This window comes from Struthio camelus, chromosome 17 (assembly GCF_040807025.1).
Source record: "Struthio camelus isolate bStrCam1 chromosome 17, bStrCam1.hap1, whole genome shotgun sequence".
Taxonomy (NCBI): domain Eukaryota; kingdom Metazoa; phylum Chordata; class Aves; order Struthioniformes; family Struthionidae; genus Struthio; species Struthio camelus.
Window position 1 is genome coordinate 8,203,408 of NC_090958.1, and position 17,101 is coordinate 8,220,508.

Below are 17,101 nucleotides of genomic sequence, written 5' to 3' on the forward strand. Positions count from 1 at the left end.
GCTGCATCTCTTTCCTTGCTTTTTGTAGATAAAGGATTAATAATGGTTGCTTGTTGAAAAGAGGGCTAACACTGATGTCTGAAGGGTTTTAAGGCTCCCTTCCTGAAGTCAGAGAAGTACTTGGGTGTGGGTGTTTTTTTGTTTTTTTTTTTTTTGTGTGTGTGTGTATACACATGCTCTGTTCTGAGCAGAAGGAAGAGGAGAGAAATTCATGGGGAGAGGTGGGAGACTTCCATTGCAGTTAAATGGTGGATGCATTAAGTGTGTGGAGCTGTAAGGGTGAGCGGCTTTGAAAGCTCTTCCTGAAAAGGATAATGTTGCAGCTGACCTTTTGGGAGAGGACTACCTATAGAAAATTAGAGGGGCTTTACCTAAAGGCTGGTGCAAAACTAGCTTTGCCTTGCATAGGGAAGTGGATCCAGCCTCTCTGTTGTTCTCCCTCCTAAAGTGGCTGAGGAGACAGGTGCTCTGACACAAGATAGCATGATGCTACAAAGTAGAAAGGTAGGAAAGCTGTCCGTGTGCTGGACGACTCTGCGAATGGAAGCTCGCGTCCTCGCAGAAAGAAGGAGAAAGCAGAGGTGGGTCTTGCCGTTTGCAAAGAGAAACAAAATTTTAAAGGCAAGGTAGTACCTTAAACCAACTGATGTGTTTTAAGAAATGGGTGAAACCTATTTGAAATGTATGTCTGAAAACTTGTCTTTTCCAACTGCGTTAGCTGATACCACCTCTCCTTACAAACCCTGATTTTGGTGCCAGTCTTCGGTTGAAAATGAATTGGCAAATGGATTTGGTACATCTACAACTAGAACATCTGGGGAGAAGCTGCGAATGAGATGTCAGTTTTGTCCATGCAGGAGAGAACCTTCTCTGTTGGTTTGTGACTTGTTGCTAACTGGAACTTTGTTCCTTTGTTTCCTTCAAGGTGCTCTGAATGTCAGGATCCCCTCACTAACTGGTACTATGAGAAAGACGGGAAGCTTTACTGTCACAAAGACTACTGGGGGAAGTTTGGAGAATCTTGCCATGGCTGCTCTCTGCTGATGACTGGACCTGTGATGGTAAGGGCTCCGACATGCTTGCCCCCAATTCCTTGTTCTCAGCTGGGAGTTCTCCTAACTATTCAGATAACCAAATAAACTCATGATAATATTCTACTTGCTACTCAGCTTTTGTGTAAGAGATTAAAAATTAGCCTTTTTTGTCCACCTTTGAGGTACAGATTTATTTTGAATGGGGACAGCTCTTCAAGGAGGGAGTTGTGAGGATCTGAAGCGTCTAAGTGATGGGAGCGTGGCCCTGAAACGCACGGACATGAGAAACAGGAAGGTGACTTAGGGGACTTGTGTTCAGTTTCTGTAGCACAGTGCCTCAGCCCCTCCATGCAGTGGTTCTCTATCGCACTGTGGAGTCCTACCTCAGCTCAGGAGAAGCAGCAGTGCAGGTTCTGGCTTTGGGGAAGGTTGCCATCCAAGTCCCTCCTGGGCTATGGCCACAGTGGCTTTCCAGCCAGAATTGTCTTGAAGTAGTGTTAGTCCTGCTTGCTTGAAGCATTGAATTCCACCTGCACAGATGGGGTTCACCTGAATGTTCCCCTCCTTGCCAAAAACTTAACCTTTAAAACTGTCAAGAATGAAAGTAACTGTTATTTTTCCAGGGCCTAAATAAAAGCAGCATTCAGTAACAGGTTTGCTGCCTCAAAGGGAAGTACTGAGAAGAGCGCAATTTCTTATTGCCTGTGGAAGTCTTTACAAAATATTGTCAATAGGGGGAACTTTTGTAAGGACAACAACAAACTAGATCAATGAATCAAAATGTTCTTTAAAGGTATTCTATTGCCTCAGTTTCAGTTTTTTGGGGTGTTTTTGTTTTTTTTTTTTTCTCCTGTCAGCTGGCTGGTAAAGTATCTGAATTTGTACTCCATCTGTCTGCCAAAAAAAAAGAAAAAGCCTTTTCAGCTTTACTAATTCAGGCATAACATTAGTTATTGTGCCAAGAGCAACTGAACAGGAAGGTTTAATATCTTGTTTACTAAGCTGCAGCAGAGTAGTATTTTTGATAGTTGAGCAGCTGCCAAATATAGCAGAGGTTCCTGGGGCACAAGCTTTGCTTCACATGCTGATGTTTGTTTCAGAGAAGTTTGGCAACCAAGGTGCCAAGCTTGGAGTTCAGGAAGGGTAGAATGGGCGAATGTTACGCTCTAATAAAAAGCTACTACTTGGCCTTGATCTGGATGAACACGTTAAAGAGAGGGAAGTTGTATCTGCATCCCCTGATGGATTTTTGCCCTACTAAACTGTTTCCCTTTCTGTCTGTGTAGGTGGCAGGCGAATACAAGTATCATCCCGAGTGCTTTGCTTGTATGAGCTGCAAAGTGATCATTGAAGATGGGGACACTTATGCACTCGTGCAGCATTCCAGTCTCTACTGGTAAGATGGAGCTGCACGCTTCATCACTGATAATTTATGTTGCGCCCAGCTGTATGTTTAAACCACGTTCCCTGGGCTGTCAGCTGGCTCAGGGTGGTTCAGCTTAATGCTACAATAAGGAACTCTAGGAAGCTCCCTTTTGCGGGAGGGAGGAGGGGAGTAAGCACTAAAAATTATAGCTTAGGGTCAACAGGAGAACTTAGACGTGTGGGTTTGGCAGGGAGAGATGGGACACTGCCATGGTGACTTTCTTTGCTTCTTTTAGTGGAAAATGCCATAACCAGATTGTGCTGACACCAATGATAGAAAAACACTCCACTGAGTCTCTGCGTGAGCAGCTGCCCTATACACTGACCCTCATCTCCATGCCGGCAGCCACTGATGGCAAGAGAGGATTCTCCGTGACTGTTGAAGGTGGCTGCTCCAGCTATGCCACTGGAGTCCAGGTGAAAGAGTGAGTATGACAAGGCCGTGTGCTAGGTACACGTCTCTGCAGAGGGAGCTGGAAAAAATTCCACAGTGCTGCTGTCCTTCCAGCTGCTTTAACTGCCCTGGGAGTCTGTCTCAGTGCAACAGGAGCGTACGGAGGCTAATAGCCATCTGTGTTTGGTCTTCATTTGCTCTTGTGGTGACCTTGAATGGTAGCTTTTCTTCTCAGTGCTGTCTCCTTCACTGAACATGCAACACTTGGGGAATTGTAATGAACTAGCGATTTTTGTCATTGGGCCACTGAAAAGCTCTCCACAAACCAGCTCAGACCTGAGCGCTTGCTCTAATGGTAGCTCACTGTGTGGGTAGATCAACATTGCTTTATTTCAAAATAACGGTAGGGAGAGAAGCATCAGAGACCAAATGGTCTTTGATGAGGCAGGCTAAACTGACTTATTCCTCCCCTACCTTTACCTCTCATGTGTAGAGTTAACAGGATGCACATCAGCCCAGATGTCCGAAATGCCATCCACCCTGCGGATCGTATTCTGGAGATTAATGGAGCTCCTATTCGTACATTACAGGTGGAGGAGGTGAGTAGAGTTCTGTCATGAAGGATCCTTCTCATCTGCCTTTGTACAGTTTTTTTTTGTCTCTTGGCACTGTTCTCACACCCGACATACAATGTCTGTGTGTAGATCCATAGTGCTCATGTTCATTCTTAGTGCTAGTATAAAGATAAGCTTTGCTACCCTTTCCAGTTGAGGAGGCAAGTGTAGCAGATGGAAAGGCAGTTAGGATGCAGTTCTGAATTCATAGCCTTCAAAGGCGAAGGAAAGGTGATAAGGAAAGCGTAGAGCTCTTGACATCTCAGAACAGAGGGGCTGTGAAGACCATCTGCATAGTGCCAACGAAGTCTGCTGCTCTGATCCCTGTAGAGGCAACTATGAATAGAGAAAGGCTCAGCTGGCCCTAGGGATGAATTTCACATTGCAAAAAAATGTATTTGGTGTCTGTATTTACAAGTAAATGCTTTATATAGATATCAAGTGATGTTGCAATGGTATAGTGAGACCACCATTACCTTCATGACGCAAGGTTTTTATTTACTGTTGGTGTTGAGGAGGATGTCTGGAGCACAGCAGATGTCTCTCAGATAAATCTCTGTGTAGCTTAATGATTCTTTTGCAAAGTTGTTTTTCCCAGCGCTGTTCAGGATGGAATCCCATGTAGTTTTCTCAGAAAAAAGGGCTTGGTTTCTTGTAGCTGACCAGAACAGAAGAGGATCTGGATAGGATGAGGAACTTCTGTGTAGCTAGTTTGACTTGTCTGGTAGACAGCTGTGGTGTGTGCAACTAAACCACAACTATGGAGTGATCTCACTGAACTTGCTGCTCTGATTCCTGAGGGGCGTTCTGCTGTGTCTCCTATTTGTTGTCATTCATGTTCCTCCTGTTTGCTTTCATCCTGTCCTTTGGTTTGATTTCAGGTGGAGGACTTGATTCGCAAGACTAGCCAAACGCTTCAGCTGCTGATAGAGCATGACCCTGTCTCACAGCGCTTAGACAGACTCCGTTTGGACTCCCGGCTTCCCACCCACATAAAGTCTCCCATCTCCCCCTGCTCCATCTCTCCACTGGAAATCAAGGAGAACTTGGAAGGAACGCTCCGCCGACGCTCCCTCAGGTAGAGACTTGGAAGCGCTGCCTCTGACCTAGCTTGGCGCTACCTGGTGAGGCTGCTCTGTGCTTGGGCCCTATGATTGCAAATGACTGCAGAGACATGATTAATCGGTGGTATGAAGCACCAGCAAAGAGGTGGAGGGCTCTTGGTCCTGCTGTTGTCATGTATGCCCTCCATTCCCTTCCAGGCTGGCAATCTTTCATTAATAAAAATAAGGATCTCTACTTTTAAGCTAGAAAAGTTACTTAGTTTTACAGCTAGAAAATGGAAAGGTCCGATTGTTACCATCCTTAAATGGCTGGGGGAAGATGTGTTTTTTATGGGGGTGTGACTGAAAGCTGGGATTTCAGCTTTGGGAAGAATCTTGTCGTCTTACACTGGGGCCCTCAGTTGCTCATTCAGTCATTTCACAATATTTTAATTTTTGTTGAGAGCTGGCAAGAGCTGCCTCTTCACAGCTTCCTTCTCAGGAACTCCCCCTCTGACTGACAGGGCAGGAGATGAATTGTTGTTAGGCAGCTCTGGCTTGGGAGCTGCTGGGGGTTTGTAAAAGAGCTTCCATGGTGCTGGGAGAGTAGCTTTTGAGATATGAAGAATACTGAAGCACCTCTGGAAACTGGTTCCTTAGGAGCTAATGTTAATATATGTTGAACCAAAAGCTTCCTAGCAGCTTCCCTGATCTTCCTGTCTCCTTTGCTTTCTAGGCGAAGTAACAGCATTTCTAAGTCTCCTGGCCCCAGTTCTCCAAAAGAACCACTCCTTCTGAGCCGTGACATCAGTCGCTCTGAATCCCTACGTTCTTCTTCTAGCTGCTCTCAGCAGATCTTCCGGCCCTGCGACCTGATTCATGGCGAAGTACTAGGAAAAGGATTTTTTGGGCAAGCAATCAAGGTGAGAGAGCTCCCCAAACACTGATCAAATCACCAGGGTCTGTGTATCGCAGAAACCTTTGCCACTGTCTCAGTGGCCTTTCATTGCCCTGCTGATAGTGGTCGGTCTGGGAACTCACCTGGTTCACTCAGTGAGATCCATTTCTCTGTCTTGTTCCCTGTCCGAGCGTCTCCGGCTGTAGATGGGTTTGACTCTGTCCCTTTTGAATGCCAGCCCAGCCTTGCCCATGCACACCAGTCTCCTGGGTCAGATTTAGCACTCCAGAGTGCCTATGTCACAGCCGCCATCCCAGTGAGGTGGGGATAATGGGAAACTTGCTCTTACAAGAATCTTTCTTACGAAGAGGTGCATTCAGCTCCCCAGTTCAGCACTTCTCACTGCCCTTAGTGTGGGATCAGCCTGGCACTCAGGGGTGTGTGGAGAATGTAGTGACCATCTCTGAACACCCAGTAGAGCCTAGATGTGTTTGTTAATATGGCAGTAGTTGTCAGGGCTTTCATGACTCTCAGAATTAAAATCTCCTTTAATAGCAGTTCTACTGTCTTGTATTTAAACTCTCTGGTCTTGACTGAGGGTGCTTCAGAAGCTCTTATCCTGGCATCTCTAATAGCATCAGGGAGCAACTTCCTCTGCCTTAGCAATTAGAGGAGCTCACACCACCTTTGGTATTTGCCACACTATGGGACTACTCTCCTTATACCTGCGTAAACTTCAGGTGTCCGGCCACCATATGAGAGTTGGTGAGACAGTACTACAAACCCGATGCTTTTGGTCTATACTAATGAGCATATTTCTCTTCTTCTCTGCTCATAGAGAAATAGCAGGTCCAGGTAAGCAGAACCTTTCCTCTATCGCATGCTTTTGTCATCTGTGTTCGCACAGTTAATGGCACAGAGGCATTTCTTTTCCACTCAAGTTGCCTGATAGCCATCCTGTCCTGGTGCATGCTTTAGGAGCTAAAATCCCCCTCCTGGGGTTCGATGATGGCACTTATTTCAGTTTTGCTGGTACGTCAGCTTAAGAATTACACTTAGCCTTGTCTTGTCTTTGTCTTTTCACTTCCCTTTATCTTTGGGTATTAGATGTCCCTGGCTTCCGTGTCGCTGGCTGAAATGCGTAGCGTTCCCTGGCTCGCTATTTAAATTTGGTTGCTTCATTCCAGACAGAAGCAGAAGAATATCGTACTCTTGCTTCTCTTGTGTTATTCTGTCATTCCATGCCTTGATACTCCACCTTGTTAAGTCCAGTGATTCCAAATAGCACTAATGTGCCATAATATTTTCAAGAGCTCACCGGTTTCCTAAATACCATAACTGGGTCTTGTGTTCTGAGTTGCAGATCTGGAGGTTTTTTGAAAGGCTTTTTATTTTAAAAGGTATGGAGCAAAAAGAAACGACAACTTTCTTGAGCTTCAGATTGAATGTTTTTATGCAACAAGTTTTGTAACTGGTCAGAATAGATCCCTCCTGTTCCTAGAGAGAAGGTGCTTGTTTAATTATCCAGAGATCCTAGGTAGACTGAACTGTCCAAGCTAAACAGGAGGAGAAATTTCCAGGAAAACCTCCTCATCAGAATTTGGCCCCTTTTACCTTGTTTCCATGGGGTGTGGGAGTAAGGAGAGAGCTGGTTAAAAGAAGCCTCCAGAACACAGCAAAAGGCCAGGAACTGGTTAGATAAGGGCAAACAGCTCTTGTGGAACTGGAAATGCTTTCACGTTTAAGAGCCAGAAAGTGTATTGTCTGATGTTTATGGTGGATTACTGGGTGTTGGCCAGCATCCTGGGACCTTTCTTGCAGGTAGCAATACACTACTCCCAAGGAGCATGGAAAGACAACTGCTTCCTGCCTTAACTGAATAGCCTGTGCATCCCAGCTCAGCTTGCACAAGAGTCAGTTTGATAAGCTTATCAGAAGCTAGCAGGCTCCAGAGCCCCCATGACACCAAAGCACATATTAATGTAGTTCTGGGTTGTTTGGTTTGATTTCTGATGCAAATGAATGTTGGTCCCTTTGCTGATACTGAACATAACTGTTAGGGTCTGTGTACAAAATTTGAGCACCATGCTGGGCAAACCCTTTCTATAAGGGAACTCAAGGCTTGCACAAGTATGGAACTGATGCCTTCAGAGGCTTCAGCAGCCTGTGTGCATGCTCAGCCCTGTACTACCTAAAATGGAGCTTGCAGCTCTGGTTCTTGGGATGCTATTGATCTTCTGGTATGACTTTCTGTTGGTTTTAGGTACTTCTTGTCTCACTTACAGAATCTTTGCTGAATTCTGAAAGGAGAAATTTTATGTTGTTTTCTGCAGCTCCCTGGGCTTTGAATTTTCTCCCATCTACATCCCTCTCTGGATGGAGGGAGATGTTCAGAAGAATTGCAAGAGCATTGGAGCTATGTATTTGAGACCTTCCCTCTATTTGTGATATCTTTTTCTATCAGGTGACTCACAAAGCAACAGGAAAGGTGATGGTGATGAAGGAGCTGATTCGCTGTGATGAGGAGACACAGAAGACTTTCTTGACAGAGGTAGGAACAAGATTTCAAGAAGTTTCTGAGCTAGTAGTGTGGTGGCGCACTCTTCCCTTTCTTCTTCAGTGGGAGAGAACCCTGGCAGGAATCGGGCAGTGAGGAGGGAGATGTCACACTGGGAAAAGACACACATTGGGAGGTGTCACAGTGGGAAAAGCCTAACTCTAGCTGAATGTTTGCTGCAGTGAAATGTGACTTGCTTAAACTGAGCAGTATACATGGCATTAGCTCCCAGTTCATTAATTTTTCAATGAGAAAAAGCATTCTGAGTCTAAGGCAAATTGAACTGTGCAAATATATACAGGATTTATCCCTTGAGCCTTGTGCACAAATACAAATGGTGAGGGTCAATATCCACATGAAGTTTAAGATTCTTACTATAGTTAAGCTAACCTGTTTTCTTGGTGGCCACTTACCACGTTTATCAAAGTCAGATATAGCTTAAAGGGATCCCTAAGCACCCGGTGCTGCTCTTCTGGCCCTGACACATGCAGTATGGAACAGCTGGCTGCCCTGGAGAGCAGTCGTCTCTTGAAATTTGGCCAAACCTAAAAGTTTTCTCCTTAAAGACTGAAATCGGGCTAATCACACGGTATGGAAATGAAGAGGCAGCAGGAAATTGACTGCCTTAAGGTTGAGGTTTGAGTGCACTCTGTGATCCCTGGAGGTGACCTCCAAGGCTGGAGTGCTGTCCTCTGGGGCAGGAGCAGTGCGAATATCACCACAGGGGATTTGTCAGGACTTGTTCCATTCTGTTCTTTGGGGCTGGGATGTCTCTGCTTCCCAGGTGAAAGTAATGCGCAGCCTGGATCACCCCAATGTGCTGAAGTTCATCGGAGTACTGTACAAGGACAAGAAGCTGAATCTCCTCACCGAGTACATTGAGGGGGGCACTCTGAAGGACTTCCTCCGCAATGCGGTGAGTGTGTACTGAGAGAGGGCCTGGTAGACCCCTACTCCCTCTGGGATGAAGTTGGCACTGCGTTGTGGTTGTGTCTGCCTTATGGTGTTTGTTGCTAGTCTTCTCCTGTGGAGCTGCGTGGAAAAGCTTCCCTTAGCTATTGGGGGCCTGGAGCATGGAAGTGCTGACTTCTTGGGGCTGTGTCATCTTTCTCTGACTGCTGTAAGAGTCTCTGCTGAGAAGGAATTGCTGTCACCAGCTGGCTAGTAAGATATCCCCTGACTGTTGAGGACTTATCTTTCAGGACCCATTTCCCTGGCAGCAGAAGGTCAGCTTTGCCAAAGGAATTGCCTCTGGAATGGTGAGTCAGACTGCCCCTTCCATCACGGAGCAGACCTCCGTGTTAGCTGCTTCAGCAGTGTGGTGTGTATGAGGGGTTGTGGATGCTGCCTGGCTGCTAGGAACTGGGTTCGTGCTGAGGGCTGTAAATACGAAGGGATGTGTTTGTCTGGGACCCTCTGACGCTGAGTACTCTCCCTCTGTTCCAGGCCTACTTGCACTCCATGTGCATCATTCACAGAGACCTGAATTCACACAATTGCCTAATCAAGTTGGTGAGCTATACCTCTCTTCCCTACAGCATGCTGCTTTCCTCCCCATCCTCTTCTTTCCCTGGTTTTCTCCACATGATCAGTTTGGAGCCCTCTCTTGTCAGGATATAGAACTGATCTCAGGGCGGCTTTTAACTAGGGAGCTTTATCTTCACATAGGATATTCCAGTTTGGTCTTGTTTTCACTGTTTCTTCATCCTGCTCTCTCACTTCCTCTCCTGTGGTAGCATCTCCTGTTAACAATCATATTATGAGAATTAGTTCAGCTCTGTTCCTTATCTCAACTAAGAACTGTTCTCTACAGCTGATTCTGTTCTTTTAATCGCTTGCTGACTTTTTTTTACTGCCACTCAGGATTCAGAAAAGTGTGTGGGTGTGTGTGCACTTGTGCATGCTCTCTCTTTTTGAAGTGCTAGGTCACAAGATTTTTGTGTAGCTTCATTCCCTCAAGCCTTGCCTCTGGTCACTTGGCTGGAATGAGAGATTGGCATCTAGGCTTCAGACAACCCAGGATCAAAGTCTTGGTTAATTTCTGGCAAGGTAGAATAGGAAGGTCTGAAAAGAAAAGTCCAAGCTTGCTCTGGCAAGTGTAGCCAAGTTAATAGGATTACTGTTGATGACCACACAGGAAGAAATTAGACAATGAGGAGAGGAAATGACAAGTTAAGACCGTGAACCGGGTGTCCTACATCTGTCCAGATGACTTGCTGTACTCATGTGGCTGCAAGAAACCTTGCAGGTAGCCCTTCTAGTATAGTCAGTAGAAAACAGGAATTGCAGCCTTTTTGCTTCTGAAAGGAACTGAGAGGAATCAGTGGTTTGTACTAAATCCCTTGCGTAGGATAAGACGGTGGTGGTGGCTGACTTCGGTCTATCTCGGCTGATTGTGGAGGAGAGGAAAAAGCCCACTTTGGAGAAGCCTTCTGCCAAGAAGCGAACCCTGCGCAAGAGTGACAGGAAAAAGCGCTACACAGTGGTTGGGAACCCGTACTGGATGGCTCCAGAGATGTTAAATGGTAAGATACTGATAACCAGGTGCAGATGAGGAGCCAGCCTGTGACAAGGTATAGGGTTGATAGGATTACTGAAAGCTCCTATCCCTTAGTAACAGTCAAACCTATTAGAGTGTATGGTTTTAGACCTGCTAATATGTGAGCTTTTTTATACACAGAAGTGCCCCAGCTGCACTTCCTGTGACTGTACCTGCCCTGATAAGCCTTTGTACCAGCAATCTTCCTGGCAGGCAACAGGGCTCCTTGGGAGAGCAATAGACCGAAACTTGCTATGGTCCAGGGAAGAAAAAAAGGCTTGAAACAAGATTGAACCTGAGATCAATTTCTGTAATAACCTTGTGCTTTATGACTGCCCTTTGGGAGGCAGGGAGTTATTGAACTCCAGGATGAGGTTTGTGTGCGTTGTTGCATAGGTCCAGGGAGAAGCCATCTGCAACCAGGTTTGCTGGAGCCTTGTGGTCAGGGGTGTCTGAGGGCACTGGAAATCTGTTTTTGGCATGTGACATTCACTTGCGTTAGGGATGAACCATGTCCCTCAGGGGAAAAACTGCCCCTGCAGAAGTTAAGGTAAGGGTGAAACACGATGGGTACAATTTTCCCCTAATGAACAGGTCTTCTGACAAGGCTGGGCAGTTGGGCTGGCTGTGACATTGCCTAACTGGTTAGACATAGGCCACCAGGGAAGGGAGGACTTGGATCTTCTCCCCTATACTCAACCCTTCTCTGTATTGCTTTCTTGTGTGCTGCCCTATTTGCCTTCTCTCAAGGCCTGCAGGCCCTGCTGGAGTCTGAGCCTGCTTCTTAGAGGCTGCCTCAGACCTGGCATTTGTCAGAACAGCAAGAGTGCAGTCTGACATCACCTCTCGAGGCAAGGCTGTTTACCAGTTTTGCTGCTCTGTACTCCTAGCTGTTATTCTGGTATCGGCTGGAGCGGGGGTGGGGGTCTGTAAGTGGAGAATAGCCTGCAGGAGCCAGGCTGCTTTGCCAGATTCAAAGTGCTGCTAGTGTGTAATTTATTACCTCTGCAGTCCCTGCAGCAGGGACTAGGCACTCGCGGACTGCCAGCGAAGCTGAACACTGACTCAGTGCACTGACTCAGTGCACTGTAGAGAGGCACCAGAACAGCAGCCAATGGGACTGGGCAAAAGCTTTCCAGAGGTGTCCCTAGATTTTGGTCAAACCTCTGATACATGAGGCTTTCCCGTGTAGAAGAAAGAAGCACGGTTAAAATATGTGGTGGTTGTGTATGGGAAGATGCAGTTGGTATACATACATCATTTCCCATCCTGGGGCAACTGACCCAGCCCGGATTTTAGCCCTGCTGTAACTTCTGTTCATAGGGCCCTCAGGAGAACAGGCTTAGTTAAGCTTTGGAGACCAAGCCTGGGACAATGCTGGCAGGTCCTGGAATAGCTGGATGGGGAACTGTCTCACAGAGCTGCATTTCTTATGTTTCCTACAGGACAGAGCTATGATGAGACTGTGGATATCTTCTCATTTGGGATTGTTCTCTGTGAAGTAAGTCTTAGGTCATTATGTAGTATCTTTGGGCTTCTCCTTCCCCATTGTCATCTCCGCCACACATTGTATCAGACAGTTCCCAGTTCCCAGTGGCTGAGTCTATGGCCTGGGACATAACAGCTCAATGAGTTAGGCTAGAGTACAAACAAGCTCACTCTGCCTCTGTCCCCTCAAGGAAGATGCCTCTCTTGTAACTTTTTGGCCCCAGAGAGTTTCCTCTTGGACTGAAAGAAGCTACAAAGAAGTCCAGCTGGTTCTGACTGAGCCCTGGTGTCCATTTAGCCAGAGGAGTTGTTCTCTGAAACTTGTTTTTTTTTGTTTTTCTGTTGCCTCAAGAAAAGAACAATTGGCTGTATAATTACCTCAACAGATTCAGAGCCCCCATCCTGGATGGCATTTGATTTCAAAGAAGTTGAAAATTCTTTGCAGGTTGATTAATGAAACTTTCACCCTGAAGTCTGTAGGCTTAGGATATCTCTGAGCTGATGTACGATCTTATTGCTGTATCAGGCTTTTCTGTCTGCAGAGCAAAGAACACCCCACCCTTCCTCTGCATTTCTACTGTCGTATACACCTTTTAAAATGAAAATACCTTTTCAAGGTTGCTATGTGTACAGAAAACACAGCAGTTTCAGGAATGTGGGGGGAGATCAGCACAGTTTCTTCCTCCATGCCCTCCATGCTTGGATGAAGGATGTGAAGAAAATATCTGAGTATAAATCTTTGTGTCCTCATCTGGAACTCTATTTACACTGGGCCCTCCTCTCAGAGAATTTTGTGGTTGTGAGCAATGGATTTGGGAACTTGAAAAACGTGTATGATGGATTAAAACAATTGTTTCCTCTGGGAAAAAAAAGACAAAGGGGTGGTAGCAGATGAGCATTTCCCTTGTCACCAAAATAAAGATGCTAAAAAAAGAAGTAGCATACTCAAAATAGGTAAGGAATTAACTCTGCCAAAATACATAATGGGTGTTCCACTGTCTACTTGCAGGACCAGGTTGTCCTGCTGAGTGATTGGCATAGGAAAGCCTGGGTGTTAATAAATAAGAACACCCTTTTCGTGATACTTGACGAGGCTTTAAACCTGGTACTTTTCTGGATGTGAGACTGTAGTAACGCTGACCACCTCTAAATCCAGATTACCCTACAGCTGCCTGCTGAGAGTTCCTTCCCTCTTCCTACCTCTAGTGTCTGGCACTTACTTCTGAGCTTTGCTTGATGGCACCTAGTGCCAGAGGTGGTGAGGGCACCTCAGTGGAGTATATGTTGAGTACTGGGACTTTCTAAGCACTGGAGCAGGGCCTCTGTCCCACCCATCCTTTCTCTACTGGCTCTGGCCTGCAACCCCTGAGCGTTTGTTATGGTTGTTCTTTCCTCTCTCTCCTTTCTGGCTGTGGGTGGGTTGAGTCTGCTGGTAGCAGAGCGCTCAATTTGTGGTGCTGTTGCCTTCACAGCATGGTTTGTAGGATAGAGCTTTGTGGGAGGGGGAGGGAAGGAATGGTGATGCAGGTTGTGTCAGTCACCTGCGATCGGGAGGGGCTGCATTGTCCCCAGCAGCACACAACAGAGTAGCTGACCTAGCAGTTAAATGCTCTCCAGCTCTCTAGGAGGTGCACATTGTGCACCGTGGGGAGAAAGAGAAAGTAGCTGGGTCTCCCTCCACAGCAGCAGCCATGTTGCCAAGTCTTGCAAAAATTTTGCATCAAGTTTGTCTGTATTCAGTGTTCTTGCTTGCTTGCTCCGTTGTGTAACTAGCCCCACTAGACAGGAGGGACTCGTGCAATGCCAGTGCTTCTGCTCTTTCCCTTTTGCCCTAATACTTTGAAGAAGCCCCTACCTGATGCTGGGGTCTCCTGCTTGTTATCTCCAGGACTGTGGCTGTACTTAAGCATTCCTCTCCTCTCCCACTAGATCATAGGCCAGGTGTATGCTGATCCAGACTGCCTCCCACGCACACTGGATTTTGGCCTTAATGTCAAGCTGTTCTGGGAGAAGTTTGTTCCTGCTGACTGTCCTCCAGCCTTCTTCCCTCTGGCTGCCATTTGCTGCAGACTGGAACCGGAGAGCAGGTAGGTTTTGGGCAGGAGGACTCTTTGTATACCTGGAGGTTGTGTCCTTACATCCTTGGTGGAAGGATGGCTCAGCACAGAGGGTGGAAGAGGGTTGTATCCCTACCTTCGGTGGGAACGCTCAGAAGCTTCCATGTGAAGAGACGCTAAGGACTCATCAGCTTGGGAGAGACTGCTGTCTATGACAAACCTCTGAACTTGCGTCTGAGATGGAGATGGTAAAGAGGAAGTGATTGTTTGGAGTTTTTCATGTGTGAAAAGTAGGGGCAGTCCTTGGCAGCAGGTCTGAAATGCAAATACTTCACATGTGATTTCAGTTGTGAAACTTGTAAGCTTCAAAACAGTATTGATGCCAAGTGGGTTCAAAAAGAGCCAGATCTCCCTGGTCATCACCTGTAAAAACTGATAACCCCAGCTAGATGTCATCTCTGCAGTCTTTGAAGCTAAATGGGGAAGGATCACGTCCCAGCTCACACCTCTCCACAGGGGACAGTGGCCTGGATGCACACCTGGCCTAGCTGTTCCAGATGCTGTTCTGCCTCCTCTTCCCCACTCACATCTCCTTATTGCTCCTTCTAGGCCCACTTTTTCCAAGCTGGAAGATTGCTTTGAAGCTCTCTCTCTCTTCCTGGGAGAACTGGCCATTCCCCTCCCATCTGAGCTGGAGGAGCTGGACCACAACGTGAGCGTGCAGTATGGACTGAGCCGTGACAAGTTACCTGAAAACACAACCTAGTTAGTCCGTCCTGCTGCTTGCACCACTTCCACGGGAGCTGAGATGAGTGACAGGGAGGGAGGTGCACTTCAGCCACTTCCAGGGCATTAATGGGGCACCATGCTGTGCGTTTGCTGCATTGCCTCTCCCCCCCATCCAACACACTTGCCCCTCCTCTTGGACCTCCTGATTCACTGTGGATTTGTGGCCTGTTTCAGAAGAGAAAAGGGCTGTTTCCTGCCAACTGCACCTAGGAAAGCTGCTCAACACTATTTTTCTGGCTTGAGAAATGTGATTCTCTGGCCCTTTCAGGCTTCTTTACTGTGGTGCCTTAGAACTTGGCTGCAAGCTGTGAAGCCATCCTGGCCTGTCTGCCAGGGAGGGAATTGCTTTAGGAGACTCCTGGTAAAGACCAACACTTCTGGAACTGCTTCTCCCAGATTGACTACACTGCTCAGAAAGCTGGGAAATCAGGCACCCGGCAAAAGGCCCCACCAGGACAGTGTGACTGTGTGTGTGTGTGTGTGTGTGTGTGTGTGTGTGTGTGTTTGTGTGTTTGTGTGTTTGTGTGTTTGTGTGTTTGTGTGTTTGTGTGTTTGTTTTCCAGAACTGCCTATTGAGATTATGGCCTCTAGCGTGTGTGTCAGGGAGGGAGCGAAAGGTCCCAGGAACTGGGTAGCTCTCCTGAAACATCTTGTCTGTGGGGAAGTGTGTATGAATTTTCTTGTTGGGGGGGTGGGGGGGGAATCCTTCTCTATCTCTGAATACCTCCAAAAGCCTGTCCAGAAACACTAAAGTTGAGCTCTCCTTGCCCCTCCTGATGGAGAACAAGGCAGGCAACAAATGAACCACTTGAGCATCTTCAGACCCTGAGCCTGCACAATGAGTCTGCCTGCCCAAGGACCTTCATCCAGGAGAGAGGATTTGAACCTGAATGTGTGGAACTGCACTAGCTGTGGATGTCCCTGGAGAGCTAAGGCTGCTGGAGCCCTTGGCCTATGGAGGTGAGGTGACCAAAAGGGTGGCAGAAGGTGCTCTTCAGAAAGCTGAAGAATCCCACTTAAAGTCTGAAAAAGCTCAGACTTTGTGTATGCATGATGGTAAATGGGCACATGCCCAAGGTTACTTCAAGGACGGACTTGGTGGTGAACAGGAAAGTGCTGGAGATTGTCCCATTCTCCTGGGAGTGGCAGCTGGAGAACTAATAATTCAGTTGCCATTACCTCATCCTTCCCTGCAGGCTGTGTGAGTAACTCCCTTTGAAGGTCCCTTACAGCTACTGATGCAGCACCTGAGCTGATTCTCCAAGCAGAAACTTTCTTCAGGGTCATGCCTTGCTTTTGGGGAGAAGAAAGGGCTGGAAGTCAGCAGGGGTGTAATCTTCCAGCACTCACCACCACCTGCCCTTGGGGGAGGAGGAGAAATAAGCTACTCCTGCAGTAGCACACGGGGTTGGCAAAACCAAACAAAAAGCTGGCTCAAGTCCTGCTCTTAAGTTCCTCAAACCTCACGGTTTAACTGGATTTTGTGTGCTTCTTTCCTGCCCCCCCCCCCCACTTCTGTACTGGAAGGTGGGGAATGGGTGTTACATCTTTGCTGTTACTTTTGATTTCTTCCCCTTACCCATGAATTTGAAGTACTGTGTAAAATGACATGGGATCAGCTATAACCTGACAAAAGGTGTGTGTGTGTGTGTGGGGAGGGGTGTTTTTAGTTTGTGTAGTGGTATTTTAGAAACACTGGGGACTCCTTGTGCTGTGAGTCAGTGGGGGAGCCTCTCTAAACTGGATCCAGTGGATTCAGTGTTATTATAGGACTAGCCCTGTCTTTCCCCCTTCCAGGCTGGTTTGTGAGGGGACCCCTGAAGGGGAGAGACCTGGGTGATGTGTGGGTGGGGTGTATGAACTGTGATGTGCACAGCTCCATGTTCTAACTAAATTAAAAGCAATAAACGTATGCTATGGGAACTTGTGCTTTCTTTGTGCTACATAAAGCAGGAAGCTGTAACTTCCTTGGGGTTTCTAGTTGTCACAAAGCAGTTAACATCAGAGCTGCAGAGATCAGATGTGATCCAAGAACTCACTTTTTTCAGCCAAAGGGCTGCCACTTTTGCAGGACTGCACAGAAGCTTCGCAGCACTGATGCAGTGCAAAAGCGCTACAGCACTATTTACCTGGAGCGGTAGAAAGGGAAGAAGCTGTTCAGTATAAGAGTGGACTGAAGCCGCTCTGCATTGGCCCAGCTGCTTACATGTTCTGAAGCAAGGATAAGAATACAACTCATTTTTTGGTAACCACATTCCCCAAA

At 47.0% G+C, this 17,101-nt stretch overlaps 1 protein-coding gene across 5 annotated transcripts in view; it reads left to right on the top strand.

The window, feature by feature from the left end:
• Nucleotides 1–16,750, top strand: part of LIMK2 (LIM domain kinase 2) — a 33,664-nt gene extending 16,914 nt beyond the window's left edge. For 3 of the 5 annotated variants that reach the window (XM_068911786.1, XM_068911789.1, XM_009687461.2), the window contains 14 exons: nt 926–1,061; nt 2,321–2,430; nt 2,696–2,884; nt 3,347–3,452; nt 4,349–4,545; nt 5,247–5,433; nt 7,873–7,959; nt 8,750–8,881; nt 9,168–9,224; nt 9,412–9,477; nt 10,316–10,490; nt 11,950–12,005; nt 13,922–14,079; nt 14,659–16,750. In XM_068911786.1, coding sequence (XP_068767887.1) covers nt 926–1,061; nt 2,321–2,430; nt 2,696–2,884; nt 3,347–3,452; nt 4,349–4,545; nt 5,247–5,433; nt 7,873–7,959; nt 8,750–8,881; nt 9,168–9,224; nt 9,412–9,477; nt 10,316–10,490; nt 11,950–12,005; nt 13,922–14,079; nt 14,659–14,815 — 1,813 coding nt within the window. In that variant the 3' untranslated portion in view covers nt 14,816–16,750. The remainder of the gene's footprint in view (nt 1–925; nt 1,062–2,320; nt 2,431–2,695; nt 2,885–3,346; nt 3,453–4,348; nt 4,546–5,246; nt 5,434–7,872; nt 7,960–8,749; nt 8,882–9,167; nt 9,225–9,411; nt 9,478–10,315; nt 10,491–11,949; nt 12,006–13,921; nt 14,080–14,658) is intronic. The other 2 variants (XR_011135209.1, XR_011135210.1) reach the window with 1 other exon arrangement.
• The last annotated feature ends 351 nt before the right edge of the window (nt 16,751–17,101 follow it).